The sequence below is a fragment of the Homalodisca vitripennis genome, chromosome 4, assembly GCF_021130785.1.
Source record: "Homalodisca vitripennis isolate AUS2020 chromosome 4, UT_GWSS_2.1, whole genome shotgun sequence".
Lineage (NCBI taxonomy): Eukaryota > Metazoa > Arthropoda > Insecta > Hemiptera > Cicadellidae > Homalodisca > Homalodisca vitripennis.
Genome location: NC_060210.1, coordinates 117923908 through 117940560, shown reverse-complemented (window position 1 = coordinate 117940560; position 16653 = coordinate 117923908). Strand labels below are relative to the sequence as shown.

General features: G+C 34.4%; 1 protein-coding gene across 2 annotated transcripts in view; it reads left to right on the top strand.

Annotated features, from left to right (window-relative positions):
• LOC124359998 (PDF receptor) overlaps positions 1-16653 on the top strand; it is a 264911-nt gene that overhangs the window by 73186 nt on the left and 175072 nt on the right. For both annotated transcript variants that reach the window (XM_046813220.1, XM_046813221.1), the window contains exons 3-4: positions 2594-2754; positions 7172-7275. In XM_046813220.1, the coding sequence (XP_046669176.1) occupies positions 2594-2754; positions 7172-7275 (265 nt within the window). The remainder of the gene's footprint in view (positions 1-2593; positions 2755-7171; positions 7276-16653) is intronic.

Sequence of the window (16653 nt, the reverse complement as noted above, 5' to 3'; positions counted from 1 at the left end):
CTGGACGGCGTTTGGCGTTTCTAGATGCTCTCAAAATGGCCGCCACTGGCTTCAACACCAGTAATGTTGTAGGAATAGGAGTGCTCCATCTATTGGTCTTATGTGATCGCTGCTCCTACCGCTTTGACTGAAGAGCCTGGAACGGAGCTAGCCCCCCCCCCCTTCATCCGAGGTCACGTGATTGAGATATAGTGTCCACCATCCCTGCTCATTGGATCTTGACAAGAAACGGCCCCTATCCACAACCTTATTTTATCCTGAATATCCTGTCTCTCTGGTTCAAGTACAAAGGTCCTTTAATGACTACGTGCAATGATACGTTTCCTCAGGTTTCTTGTCCTACATGAACCAAGATTAATATGCCATTAGTCACATACAGGCCATTATTATTCCACTAGTGACGTCATGGATCCTAAGTTACGATTATGAAACTCTTAGAATTGTTACATAACGTCCCTTGACAGAATAAATACAGTAATTATAACGTGACATTTAATGAGGATGTGAATAATATTCAACTCTTGTTGATTAACCCAAAAGCTAATTCAACTTACTTAGATAGTCTATAATTTTTACTACTAAACTAAAAACTGGTTATTTATCTACTTCTCATTCCAATTGACTGAGTAGCCCTATTTAGCCCTATTTCAAACGTTCTAACTTCATAACAATCATGTCACCTTTTTAAATCGGATGAATAAAAAAGATTATTTCCTATTTTGAAAGAAGTTTTTGGAACACACTAAAATGGAGTTAGATAAAATCTTGTTCATAATTGCCTTCATTATTTGTTGAATGGTTTGTATTTGGAATACACTGGATGTTGAGTTACATAAATATTCTACATAATGCAGCATATTGTGTATACTGCACGAAATTGGGTACATGCAGCAGACACTATTACACAATACACAATTTGCTTCACAATTGCCGATTAAAAGCTATTGTATGAATAAATGAACGTAATCATAAAAGTAAACTAAACTTTTTGAATCCATACGGTTATAGCAATTTGTAATTACCTTCCAGATTAGTAATTATTAGGAAACTGGTTTACGTTTTATTGGAGCACACGTTCAAACATTATTTCTCAAAAGTTCAGATATAGTTCGAATAAAAAGGAAATATAGTGTCCTATATTGCCCCTCATATAAAAATGTAGGTTCAAGCACAATTTCAAGTTCATAGGTCAGTTCGTTTTCGAGATATATGCGGTCGGACAGATGGACATACAGAAATATAGAAAGACATATAGAGAGAAATAGCAATTCTCTAACCTCACGATTGGCAGGTTCGCTAGAGCTCAGCCAGTGAAAACTATCTAGCACCATTTTAAAATACCTTTTTGTTGATAAATTTGTATTCTCTCTGATAAAAAGTGTATTCTCATTTTTTGTTTCTGACTGGCTTTTTGTTTTTTATAGGTTAATTGATCATAAGAAAAGCACATATTCTTGTATTATTGATACAGTACTGGGGATCGAATTAAGCTGGAAAAGAACAGAACATTCTTTTGCATATAGTAAAAAATACACAGGTTCAGTAAAGCATTTTAAACGACATTCGTTATTGTTAGTATATTCCAGTGCCTCATGTAACACTGTCGTATGAACCGTATAATCCGATTTAAACATGTACAGCGCCTCTTAAAATGAAGAAAAATACGTTCAGATCGATCTAGTTAGTTAAAAATACTATTTTTCCTGCAACTCAGCAATTGCACTGTATCCACTGATCACACTGAGTTGGGTGGAAAAAATTATAGCGAAATACCCCAGGATGCATAATTGACAATAAGAGATGGAAGTCTATGTAAGTTATCTTTGCTGTGAAGAAAGTGTTGGGAGATACAGGAGGAGCACTTCTTACTCTAGTGCAGCCTAATTCTCGGAGCTTGTCACGAATTTCTGGTATAATTCTGCTTCATTAGCGGAAAAGAGACCTTGAATGAAAAGTTCTCCCATTTTATATTTTATTAATTATAACTAACTATAATAACCAACCATGGTTGGATTTCATGTTTCTTAGTTCGGTTTTCTTCACCTATCCTAAGGATGTTAATTACGCATTCCCAAGATTCCGGTCGATCCAACCACTATCCCTTTGTCGCATCTGAGATTTGTCTTTCCGGGAAAGATTATTAGTTTCGTACCGGAAAGTAACCCTTTATTCGCAGCGTTTGCATGTCGGGTTGAATCTGTAGTGTTCTAGATTATCACTCTATGGACATGATTAAGATGGAAAGTAATTTTTCAACGTTCTGGTCTTCTTACGTCAGTTGACACCTTCCTTGACCTTTCCCGATACTAATGGCATACGAGCCAAACGATAATGTCAGCGGTATTTTGGCAGTACTCTAGCCACACCTTAAGGTTTTACGAGCGAGCGGTTGCAGTCTGAATGATTGTTAGTTCCTTGCAAGAGCCACGTTGTTTCAACAGGGCGTGTGAAGTTGGTCTTTCTCTGCCTACGCTGAAAAGTTATTTATTGTTTCTAAATAATACATCGTCAGACATAATTATATAGTAGTCTAGTGACTAGTTTATGTGGAGGTTTTATACTTTGGGTCTTGACTCAGACTTTTTGTTGGCAGAATTCGCGACGAAGCGATGTTCGGTGGACGGCCGCTGGGAAGGGAAAGTGTCCGGGGACTACACCACCCCCCAAGGCTGGACGAACTACACCCCCTGTTACACACCCGAGATGCTGGAGCTCTTCAAGAAATTGTATACGGGGTCGGAGGAAGCGGCAAGGGTAAGTGAATAGAGGTAGCTAGATAAATAAAGAAGTTCCTAGTAACATACCAATATGCAAAAAGCTCCCAATTAACTTGTAAGTGTAAAAGAAAACTAATCACAATTAATGAAATCGTTAGAGTAGTAAATCTTTATAAAAAGTACATTATTACTCGAACAGTACAAATTTGATGCAATTTACTGGGAGACTGGCTCAAAGTATTTCTCCATACCGAAAAAGGTGAAATTTTTATTTTTGTAGCCTTGCTCTCATACCGAAGTAAAATTTCAACATTTACCATGTTTTAATATAAGTAAATATTTTGTTTCTAAATAGGTTTTCATGTAACTTATATTTGAAAGAATGGAAAAAGTAATTTTTATTATGATATACTTGGAATATGTACAACTAAGCATCACGTATAGATAGATTACTTTCACTTTGAAAACTGAAAGATTCAGTAAATTTACAAAATTGCTAACATTAATTAAATTTTGTTTCCACCCGAGTATGGTCACGTGGAATTTGAAATTGGTGGAAATACATTACTGGTTCATAAAATAACTTAGAATTTCAACTATAAAAAAAAAACAAATTAGGTATTGGATATCTCACTTGCGGTTTGTTATTAAAGGTATGACTTTTTTGAATTTATATATTACCTTAGTTTTGTAACATCACTGGCGGTACACATGCATAGCATTCCACAAAATATTTAAATTTATTATTAAAGTTAAATTCAATCAGTTCTCTTGATTTGTTTCAGACTATGTTAGACTTGATACTCTAAATGTATATCCGGTTACAAATATATAAATATTTGCCCAAGGGACGAACAATGACATTGTTTTACTTGGAATAGGTGCTCATCCTCCACCAAGCATGAGAATAAGTCCACATGTAATTATACACGTCAGTCTATATTTAAAATAATTTATATTAAAGAAAAATAATTCCTATACGTTTCGCAGATGTTTGAGGTTCCGAAATAAATTAGTGAGAACCGAAATAACCTGTTGTCGTCAGGCCAGGTGTGTTACTTAATTGATTCATAATCGTATCTCACCGATCCCACCCTTTGTTCACCCTCCCCGCCCTGCTTCACATTGTCCTTGTGCTCCTGAACAACACTGCCTCCTACACGTCGCCACTGCCATTTAAACGTGTCAACAACGGAGTAACAATACAGGTCGTATTGATTCGTTCCCGGTACATGAGTTCATTTAATATTTCATCATATTTGACTGTCATAGCGACTCGAACAAACGCCACCGACCGGTTGTCATGTCAACTGTGTACACCTGTTCCATCCACGATTACAATCATTAGTCAGGGAATTGGGTAGGATTACTGGCAATATCCAGGCCTCGATACTGATTTATTTTCTTTTTTTCGTTGACAATAAGCACTACTATAAGAATAAATAATTATAGTGATTGAACCAATTAACCTAAACTAACCCTAACCTAACCTGACCTGACCTAACATAACCTAACCTAACCTAAACTAGCCTAACCTAACGTAACCCAACCTAATCTAACCTAACCTAAACCTAATCTAACCTAACCTAAACCTAACGTAACCTAACCTAAACCTAACCCAACCTAATCTAACCTTCCATTTTATAATGGAAACCATAGGTCCTGTTAAAATCGCTCCATTGTCTACCCTTCTGTCTCGTTGTAAGTTAACGCGATAACTCGTGATAGAAAAGTCCTACAGAATTTAAATATAATATATAGGTTCCTAGAGTTTCAAGGAAGAGCTATCGATTTTGGGATCAAAAGGTCAAAATTAAAGGTAACAATAGTTCTTATGTTTTGAAGTAAAATAAAGAATAACCCTTGTAAATACAACAGTACTGTAAAAATTAGAAGCAGGGGACAATTCTTACACCATGAAATATTTTATGTTTATTCCGCTATTTTGAAATGTTTAAATATTGATTGAAAAACTGGCACCAAAATGTTTCGTCGTAAAGGAATTTTGCAAGGAAATGATTCGCCCGCATGCCATTTTGCATCCAGTTAAGTTAGTACAAAATGTAATAATTGTAATCTGCAGCATTTGGATTGGTTTTAATTTTAACCATTGAAAACATTATTTTATTTTCAATCAAAAACTGGTAGATATCGGCATACGGGTTGAATGTAAAAATTATTTTTTAAATATGTTTAAAATGGGGTACAAAACACTTAGTCTTCCCATAAAACTTTATTGAACTATGCCAATTGTTACTTTTTCAAAATATCAATTTGTTTCGCGATTGGCAAATTTTAGTAAATATATTGATTTAACGTATCATTTTAAAAAGTATTTATTTCATTTTAAAAGTTTGCTGGTTTTACTGTTTTTAATTTGTACTCCCCAAATTTGTTATTTTTTGTTCACAGTTTATAAATTTTAAAATACGTTTTAAACCATACTTCTTTACAATATTTCTATATAATAGATCCTTCAATCAATGTGCCATACGTTATAGATTTTCACTTGAAAATCTTGAGATTTGAACCTGTTACCTCCTGATTTTGAACTTTTTGTTTCATATCTAATTCACACTGTATAAATATGTAACTATAAGTTTTTAGAGAATATCCACTCTCGATAAGGGATATAAAGCACAATATCCTCCAAATTCAAAAGTCAAATTTGACTTTCTGATAAACAGTATGTGGGCCAAAGTCTGCTAAAAATCTTTTTCGGTTCTGTTAAGAAATGTTAAAGCGCTCAGTCTCAGCGTTTTCAACTCTATAAATACACGTGTTACAAACAAAACTCCTATACCGCGTGAAACTCCACGACATTTACCTCGCTAAAACGAGATGTCACTTTATTCCTTGGGCGCATATCTTTCAGCCGAGTGAAAGTGCATTTTGCTGTAGTCTGTCTGTGTATGTTGGTATATACATTTTGCGGGTTGCTCATCATACACATGGGACTTGCTGTAGATCAATGCGAGAGATACAACTATACTTCCCAACACAAAACGATTTTCCGGTCATGACCCATATTCCCTGGTTTGCAGAACTAATATCAATCAACAATGAGAAATGTACTTCTATGGTTGTGTTATGAGAATACCAGTTTTGAGAACTACTTGTTGGATTAGTTTAGCCGTCATAAAATGAATGTAAAACTTAATTAAAAATACATTTTTCGTTAATGCATCTTTAGTCTGTTCTTTGCTCAATACTTAGATATTTGTATCTCTGAATCCATTCCATAACTTGAAACTTCAGCTTGTATGGAAAAAATCTTACACGAAATCCAAATATTTTTAAATTGTAAAATCTATTGTACCCAAGAAATGTTTGACTGTCTTTGGATTAAAGATCTTGACTCTTACAATATTGCAAATTTTAAAATGTTAACATTTATCCACTTATAGGGTTTGTTATTGACGACAGATGATTTAAACGGATAGAATTAGGTTTGATGTTGGTGTGAGTTAGAACCATAGACACATTACTTTTAGAAAACTGGTATCTGCTATTGTTCATATTTCATAAAGTTAAATTTAAACAAAGTAAACTTTCCAGCTGATTACAATAAACGCACCAAACATAAAGTTTACAATATTAAGGGGTACGTCAAAACTATGAAGATATCCATCAACGCCAATTAAAGTGAAGGTCCAAAGGAAAATGTAAATATAATAAAGATTTACCGATGAAGTAAATGATAAAAGCTACCATAGTAGAAAAAGTGATACTGAACTTAACCTTCTTTGAGATCGTCCCTTTTCTTCATTGCATTATAGATGAAACAGGATTTTTCCGGAAATTTTGAGTCCTTCAAAATATAAGTATTACAAAATAAGTAACACTACACAGCCAAATGACAGTCCGCTTTACCGGTTTGACAGCCTCCTGAAAGTAACTGAAGGATAAAGGCTTGAATTGATGGAGAGAGGTGGATAGGCACCTCTGGCAGTTTACTGCTATTTTTATGAGTCTCAGTGTCATTTAGTTCCCTGAATTGTATTGAATTAGAATTCTGTATTTTTTTAGGCTTTGTTAGTTAATTGTGTTGTACTCTTGTTAGCCAAAGTCTCTTGACTTCCACACAAGGTTGATTCTTCTGAAGATAAACAGAGATTGCTATGGTAATATCATGTATATAACCTAATTAGCTTACATTTGAAGAAATTCTCTCTCTTGGATGTTAGCTTCATCCAAACTGAAGAAAAAAAAAATATATTAGTTCTTAAAAATCAGATTTATGTCGTAACATATAATGATAAAAAATCGTTGTGTTACTATAAAAATAATGTTTAAGACTATTTATAAAAATTAATAAAGTTTTGCATGCTTGAACTTCCCCTACAATCCCTTTGAACTGGATGGGAAATTGTAATGATAAAAAAACTATATTTTACAAAAAGGATTCCATCAGCACGTATTCACATGCCAATTATTTGTATTTACTGTTCCAGATGAAGCTGGATATCGCCGAAAAAACGAGAACCCTGGAGATTGTCGGTTTCAGCGTGTCTCTTGCGGCCTTGGTAATTTCCCTTGCCATCTTCTGTCACTTCCGGTAAGTTTTGTAAGGTATATTTTTTATCGTAATCCTAAGTTTTCGATTACTAGGGACAAATGCTTGTGATTTCAATTACACATATTTCTTTCAAACTCCTCAGAGAAGTTACTGTTTTTATGAACTTCTTAAGCCACTAATATCAACGAGTAAAGTGTTTGGATCAGGTTACACTCTTTGGAATTTTAGGTTATGATAATATATCTTGAGAAAGCTCCCAGACATCTTCCTATACTTTCCAAAACCGGTTTCTTTTTATCTGAAGCTTCGTTTTACGTACTTTCCCGCGAAACTATATACTCCACATAGACATGATGTCTTGCTAAAACGAGATTCTTAGCAACGACGCAGTAGGAATATAACTGAAAAAATGTTTGATAAATTAATATATTTAGCAACCATACTGAAACTCTTAATTAGATGCCTCGCTTCAGGACATATTAAACATATACCATCACGCCAGGTTTGACTGTAATCAGTTAGTAATTATGTTTACACTCATACCACTGCAATGTTGAGAGATCGATAGATAACTGAATCAAGCGATGTTGAGCGTGGCTGCTGCTGGATGAGTCACAGCTGAGCGATCCTGTCCCTGCAGTGATCCGCTGCCCGGCTGTTGCTAGTGATTCGGAAGTCAGCTTTAAGCCGTTGGTAACCAGGTTAAGTGTTATAGAGGGCTTATTAGTCCTAAATTTGTTGGGCGAAGAGATCCTTTACTTTACTTTAGACGTTTCTTTTATACCCATTTAGGGTTATATTTTTTGTTAACTTTTTATGCAATACATAATATCAGTTTCGGATATATATATTCCACTTGCATTGCCGCGCTGTGTAACGCAAGACTGCCTAATCTCTGCAGCATTGTAGTCGCACCAATCATTCTTTATGCTCACTCATAGCTTGATGCATTTTGTTTGTCGTATGCTCATGAATAACTTAATCTTGTGTAGAATACAGATTTTGGCTCTGCTCTTGATTTTTTGGTCAACACCTGATTTTTCTAATAAAGCTTGTGGTACCAGAGGATTGGATTCTTGAGTACCCTTATACTGTATTATTAGTCATTATTTTACTTTGTGCCATTAATTTGATCAAAGTCTTGTTTAAATTTTCTGTTTAGTAAATAAAGAAACGACTTTAAAATGGGTTAAAAATTAATAAGATATAATAGATACATCTGGGAAATGAAGATAAATTTGAAGTGTAATTTGTTATCGTCAATTATTTTATTGTAGAAACATTATACGTTTTAAGGTTATCCTGTACACAGTATATGATGTAACAATTTTTAAAAGAATATAAACCAATAAATTAAAATATTAGAACTGTTACCGTCCTTATCATTTCTTCAGTACGAGCACATAAATGTTCTTTACAATTCAGTTTTAGTAGTAAGGTGCCATAAAAAGCCTTCAAATTTTTATATTAGTATATAAATTAAGACATATTTATGACAATTCATATTAATAATCTATACTGGGATATAACCAAAAAAGGTTTCATAAATTAACATATTTAGCAACCATACTAAAACTCTTAATTAGATACCTCGCTCCAGGACATATTAAACACATGCCATCACGCCAGGATATCTGTAATCAGTTAGTTATTATGTTTATGTATTCATTTGTACCGCTGCAACGTAGGCGTATGCTTCTCAAAAAGTTAGTGATATTAAATTGCTTAAAAACAGAGCAGTTTTCAATAAAATTTCTAAAATCCCTAAAACGTTTTTATCTGCAGTTACCTTGGAGTCTAATAGGTTTCTATAAAATCCTAATGACTCTTATAGTTATTACTGTGGGTTTTGAGGTCTGTTTAAAAAATTATTCTCGTTGTTAAACAAGGTAGAAGTGTGTCACATCACGTGTTGTAACAGGCTTCGCTGAGATTGCATGCAACATCTTTAGCTGATTTTATTCTCGAGATATCTTGCGGACGGACAAACAGACAATCATCCAAAAGAAGTTGACAAAAAATTAACGCATCATAGAACTCATTCATGTAGAAATGAAATGTCATGCAAAATGTAAAATCTGCAGATGTAATCTTTTGCCACATGATACATTAAGATCTTTTTTCCTCTCTAAATTTTGTTTCTTATCAGTGTTCAAATAATAAAAGTCTACACACCAAGTCAGTGACAATGATTTTCGGATAGCTACATGTGTTAGTATGTCACTGTCTGAACCTCTTATAGGTGTATTGAGTTTGTTTGCAAGTTTATTAACTTTCAGTTTTCTCGTTGCCATCATGGTTTCCCATAAGACCGATGTTAAAATATTCGGTAACGCTCAACCGAGTCCCATGGAGTGACATGCACTATCATCAAGCTCAGTGTATTTCATATATAAATAAAGCTTCGTGTAAAATTTCAAGTCTATAGGTCAGTTCGTTTTATAAATATCGTGTGGATAGACAGAAAGACAAACATTCAGAAATGATCATTTTCCAGTCTCACTAGTAGTAGGCTTCGCTAAAGGTCAATTAATAGCTAAAGCCTTAAAAAAATTCCAAAAAATAAACTTTTTGTTATAACAGTAACAGCATAGTTTCTACTAAGGTGATTAATAATCAGCGACTAATATAGCAGCTACTAAGAGCTGATAATGTACGCAGATCTCTGAGGAGTATTTAGTGTTAATAATAGAGTATAGTTTCTAGCAACGAGAAACTACCACTATTAGTAACAGAACTCTCTGAGCAAAGTCTATTGTTTGTAGTATAACAGTTACCAACAACGTCACAAATACTATAGCTCTGTTTAGCTAGCAAAAGGCCACGGTTCAGTGTTCACTGAGTAAACCATAAAAGAATATTTGATTTATGGAAGTATAAACGCTGGACTGGCAGTTCCAAAAGGAGATAACGTTCCAATGGCGCAGTGGTTGAGCCGGTTACCGCGAGATAACCGAGTCAAGCAACGTCGAGCGTGGGTACTGCTTCGATGGGTGATCCTATCCTTGCAAGCAGTCCGACATTGGTGGTGGTTCGGAAGTCAGCTTTAAGCCGTTGGTCCCCAGGTTGTGTTAGAGAGAACTCTTAACCCTAACATCGCCTAGTAAAATAAGACACTACTTTACTTTCGAATGATTGCTCAAAGGGAAGTGAAAAGTCGATAACATAAACCGGTACATCATTATGCTGGAGTTATCGTTAAGTAGATGTTGGCAGTTTATCACAACATATAGCGGGGGTGGAAGCAAATTTTGACTTATTATCTGACGTGCCAGGAACTCCCTCGAGGTGGATGCTACATAAAGCACACATGATGATGCCGCAACGCAGCGTAGCGCGCGGTGATGAAGGCAGGATGATCAGACCGCTGTGGAAGATTGATCAGTTGTGCTTCAGGCGGTCGACAAACTCGTATCTTTGTGTGTTTTGCTTGCCTCAGGACATTCCTGCTTCTTCCATATCCTCTTACGGACTATCTAAGCAAAGTTTGAGCGTCTTTTATTTTGTTTGTCATAGATTATGGTTCATTTCGTCAATTTTGTTCCTAAGCTTTGCTTAATATAATTATTTTCACTACTACACTACTACACTACTAGCAATTAATAATTTAAATATTGAAAACGGCGTTAAATTATTAATTCTAAAGTTCATCCTTTATATAATATGTATATACATCAAATTTATAAATCATATAACGAAACCTGAAGGACACATCAATACTCGGTCTACGTCATCACTAAAAAAAAAAAACAATAATTTACTGTCTGTCTGAAACATATGTGGTTTTACATAGAGTGAAATATATTTTATATGAAATATAACTATCATATGTAACATCTTCCTTTTTATAGAAATAAACTAAATTTATGTATAAAGATTAAGACTCAAAATTTAATAAACAAAAAACTTTTCTTTCAAAACTATGACATTCCGAAATTTTAAAATACAATTCAAATTACAAAAGATAAAGTTCTACTTAAACTAAAAAATACATATTTTAGGCCTTTTTAAATGAATAGGCATATAATAAACAAAAAAATAAAAACACTGTAGTTAAACTTTGAGACATCATCATTAGAATCAAAAGTAACCTTTTTCTAGGGTTTCTTATTATAACAACTTGTTCCTCATCAGATTCATTTACAGTTGTATTAGGACACAAAGGACTTACAGATGTACTAGCATGACTGTTTACAGGACTCACGGATTCTGAACTAATAGTTGAACATTCAATCTTGAAAATAGATAAAATGTCAACTCGATTTCTACGGTAACAATTACAAATTTGATCTTCTACAATATAAGATAAATGATCATTGACTTTAGATGTTAGAGTGCCAGGAGATCAAAGTCTATGACTAGGATAATTTTTAAAGAACACTGCTTGACCTTGGTTGAGAGTTGGCAGAGACTTACTGTTGCTTGTCATAGTAAAGTTTACTCCTAGCTTTGTTTTAAATTGACCTCCGTCTCACAACAAGTTTGAGCATAAGTAACGCTTTAAATAATTTTAAAGATTTTAATGATTACATTTAAAGATTGCATTACATTAAGGCATTGTTTTAAAGTGACTTCTTAGCTAGTTTAAGAAATTAGCTGAACCAAGCTTCATATAGTTTAATAAAATATACTTTCTGTGGTTTTTGAAATTGCCAAATAACAGTACCGACATTAATTTAATGATATACGTGGGAAAGTTCCCAATCAAAACTTTATTTCATTGTACGAAACTAAAAAATGTAATATTTCTAACCAACCTTCTCCTACTGTCACTTACTATCGCTTGCCATGTTTCATTTTTAAAACTGAAATAGTCACACAGTGCATAAAACGAATTTGGAAAATTAAGAAAATACATACACATCTAATAATTTTTTACAAATAAAACATTTATTAACATTTAATTTCATACAAAATGAAATGGATACATTGATACCATAAGGATAATAAATGTAATATAAGTCATAAAGTAGAATATTTATAAAGAATAACAAAATAAATTTAATAACTTTGGAAAAAGTAAACAAATAAATATCTTGGAAATACAAAAGTAACTAACTGTTATTTGCAACCATCAATGTTTTAATTCTTTAATCAACATTTGTTACGAGAAATAATGTTAAAATCGACCTGGTGATTCAATTTAGTTGTTACTAAATCACCTGACCCTTGACAAGGTCTGACCTGTGTGAGGTGACCCCAAACTTGCAACCAATTAACTCCGGTCTATAACTGCTTTCGGCTTGTTAACTTTCGTACTTATTACTCGCACTCTCTGGTACTTGGGAGTTCACGCCTCTAGAAATTCCCAACGTTTGGAAAGTTCTACGCTCTGAAATCTTTCACTTTCTTATAAATATTTTCATATTTTCGCGGCGTCTGCAAGTTTCCCATCTCTAAAAGACTCCAGACTCTAAGGGATATTAAATTGCAAATTTGTTTGGAAATCCCTCAATTAGGAGGGCTCTCAGTATTGGAGGTTATAACTTAGGATTTCTCAGCAGCCTATGGTAGCTCCAAGTTCCTGGGAAATTATCGCCTCAAGAAGTTTCAAGGCATCTGAAAGTTGCGTGAAATTTCTGTGAAAGCATTCAGCCTCTACAAGTGTCTCTAGATTTTTAAAATATCCTGACCTCTAGAAACGCAAGATCTCAGAGAGATCTTGGAAACTGGAACATTCTTGCCTCTAGAAGCATTAATCTGTAAATATCTCAGCCTTTCGAGAACCTGGCCTGTGTAAGCTGCTAGCCTATGTAAATGTTCTTTTGTTTTACTTGATATCTTGGCTTCTAAAAGTTTTCTAAATCAAACCTTTCGGTTTTTGAGAGTTCATGGTCTTCCGAAGACCTCACAAATTTGTAGAATTAACCTCTGAGTCTCTATCCATGAAGCTCCAATCCGATAAAACCTTAGTACCTGAAAAATCGTGTTGTTTCTATCAGCTCCCAGCTCTAGAAACGTTCAAACCGATACATTTCCAAGCATTGAGATTCCAGATGCATGCCTGCTTCTGAAAGTTCCCAATATGTGGAAGTTCCCAAACTCTAATAGATTATAATATTCAGGAACTTGTACCCACTACAAGGAGCTTTGCGCCTCTGTTCGACTAAATATTTGCTTAAGACCATATATTCATAAAATATCCATACCAGCTGATACATACGTTATGTATCCCAGATACGCTTTGCTTACCAAAAAACAACGCCAAAACGTCAGACCTTGCTTTTATTGGTTATCATTTGTATCAAAGTAAGTTTAGGTCGTTTTAAAAGATAATCATGAATTGTATAGTTATAGCCATTGCTAAAATTATGCATGATGATGAATAATAGTCAATGAATAAATAATATGTTTATAGGTTATTAGGTTTATTGTTTAAAAAAATTAATTACTATAGCAACACTACATAGTGAACTATAATTTTGTATGTAGAATATATTTTTAACAACAAAATCTATACGCCTCTATATTATAAACTCCAAATATGTAAGCTTATCTTACTAATTAATATTAAAAATTAAGACAGGGTTTAGATTTTTAAACATATTTAATACCAAAACCTGTGTCTCGATTATTACGCCATCTTCAGTTTAGAAAACCGCGTGCATTTATGTTATATGTTTATTTATTTGTTTTAGAGCTTGTTGAACTATACACTGTATATGGCCAAATATCAAAACGCGTGTTTACAATATTAAATATTTAAAAGTTTTACTTTTTCATTTTTATATAAATTGGCCGATATGTTTGTTTAAATGTATACAAAAATAAAAATATTATATGAAATAATATATAACAAACTTATTTAGAATAGGCTTTTAAAATGGTAGTTTAATTTCCAGATATTGGCGTTACAGAGCAGTTTTTATATTTATTTCTTTAATTTTTCTCCGTTAATATAAAAAAATAATCGGCACAGACAGTTTGGGAAATAAAGTTTACTATATATGCTGATAAAATGATTTTTCTTCGTGTAGAAACTTACCAATTTCTTGGTGGGACTTTTTAGTAAGAAAATTTACCATATATCAATATAATACTTTAAATGTAACCTTTTAAACGAGTTGTGGATACGGAGGTGGGCGGACAGGTCTGTCCGATCACACAATGATGAGGCAGTGAGAGGTGCTGAGCGCTGAGCACCAATCATTATACGTCGACTCAGCGCCTACAATGGGTGCTCCAGCCGCCATCTTGGGCCGAGACCGAACTTCTTACAAACGTTGCATTTTCCTTCACCACTCTTGAGGCCTCTTGGAGAATCGCCTCGCCTCGTTAATGGCTTATTATCGACCTTCTTCCCACCTCCCGTCATCGTCTCGCGATCCTGACCTAATTACCGCTATAGCCAAGGTATCCGGTGTTTACCTCTACTAGCACTTACGAGTCGTTTATGACTCGTTAATGGCTAATTATCGCTTTACTCCTGATAGCACCGACTGTTCGGGACCTCATTACCGCCATAGCCAAAGTATCCGGTGTTTACCTCTACTAGCACTTACGAGTCGCTTTTGACTCGTTAATGGCTAATCATCGCTTTCCTCCTTTTACCACCGACTGATCCTGAACTCATTGCTGCCAGAGCCAAGGTATCCGGTGTTTACCTCTACTAGCACTTACGAGTTGTTTATGACTCGTTAATGGCTAATTATCGCTTTACTCCTGATAGCACCGACTGTTCGGGACCTCATTACCGCCATAGCCAAAGTATCCGGTGTTTACCTCCACTAGCACTTACGAGTCGCTTTTGACTCGTTAATGGCTAATCATCGCTTTCCTCCTTTTACCACCGACTGATCCTGAAGTCATTGCTGCCAGAGCCAAGGTATCCGGTGTTTATCTATACTAGCACTTACGAATCGCTGTTGACTCGTAATGGCTAATTTTTTCTTTTCTCCTGTTACCACCGAGTTTTCGTGACCTCATTATTGCCAGGGACAAGGTATGCGGTGTTTACCTATACTAGCACTTACGAGCCACTGTTGACTCGTTAATGGCTAATTATCTCTTTCCTCCTGTTACCATCGCCTGATCGTGACCTCATTTCTGATAGGGACATGATATTCGGTGTTTAAATATACTTGCTTTTGACTCGTTAGTGGCTAATTATTGCTTTCCTCCTAACCACCTAGTGATCGTGACCTTATTAACGTTAGGGTCTTTAGGGTATTCGGTGTTTACCTATTACCAGCCCTTACTTATTACCAGCTTTCGACTCGTTCATGGCTTACTGCTATCACCATGTCACTGCCAAGTGGTTGTGACCTTATTATTACTGTCAGAGCAAAGTTATCCGGTGTTTAAGTACAAACCTAAATATGAACATTCAATTCAAAAGGAACCATGATGTTTTGACCGAATAATTATTCGGTTTAGTACTTAAATACCACTGGAGACTCAGTTTAAAAAATCCACAACGTAATAAAACAACGTTTACATAGAAGTTATATATCTAAAATATATTTTGGTTTACTTTGATGAAGTAAAATATACCTTGTGTTAAAACCAGCAACTGCAAAAACAAATTTCTAGCCAATTAATTTTTATACCACTCCTTATATTGGTAATGCTTGGTTATATATTTGAAATGATTGATAATCAGTTTTATAAAATACATTTGTATGCTATAATTGTATAAAATCTGTCACCAATTATTACAACGACCTATTAAATATTCCATATATTAAATGTATACTACGACACCAAGCGTGCACAGAAATAATTAGCAATGTCCATATAAAAATATTTTAACACTGAATAAATTGCCTTACGATATCAATAAGAAATAACATTCACTAAAAGCATAGCAGAGGTTTTGGTACAAGTGTTCATGTGATAACGAAAATTTAATAGCTATAAAGCCAATCTCGTGCCTGTGTCCACAGGCCTTGGGGGTAGGCGCGGCAACTCATAACGAATTCATCTCCAGATCCCTTTCAGAGCGTCAACCACTATTCCAGAGTATTAAAGAGGCTTTTAAAATGCATCGCTGTCCCTGAAAATGTCTAGACTTGTTTCTACTTGCATTGTCTATTCGACAAATGAAATATCTAGGTAAAATAATTATTTAAAATGAGTATTCTTAAATGTATTTACTCACTCTTAACGTTAGGAATCTATATTTATTTGAATGAATGTGTGTACTGTATGTCCTTTATAGAATCAGAAACTATTCGACTGATCTTTGTAAAAATTTGTATTTATATTTATTTCTCCCCGTAAAAGGTTTATATGCTATGCCCATTGATGTAACTCACCACCAGGCGGCACTGCAAAATATAAAAGTTATAAAAGCACCTGCACATTATAAACTGCAATTACGAAACATTTACGTATATTAAATAGCCAAACACTATTTGAAGGCGCTACGTTTTGATGTATATTTGTCTTTAAAATACATTTCTGGCTGAACTTAAA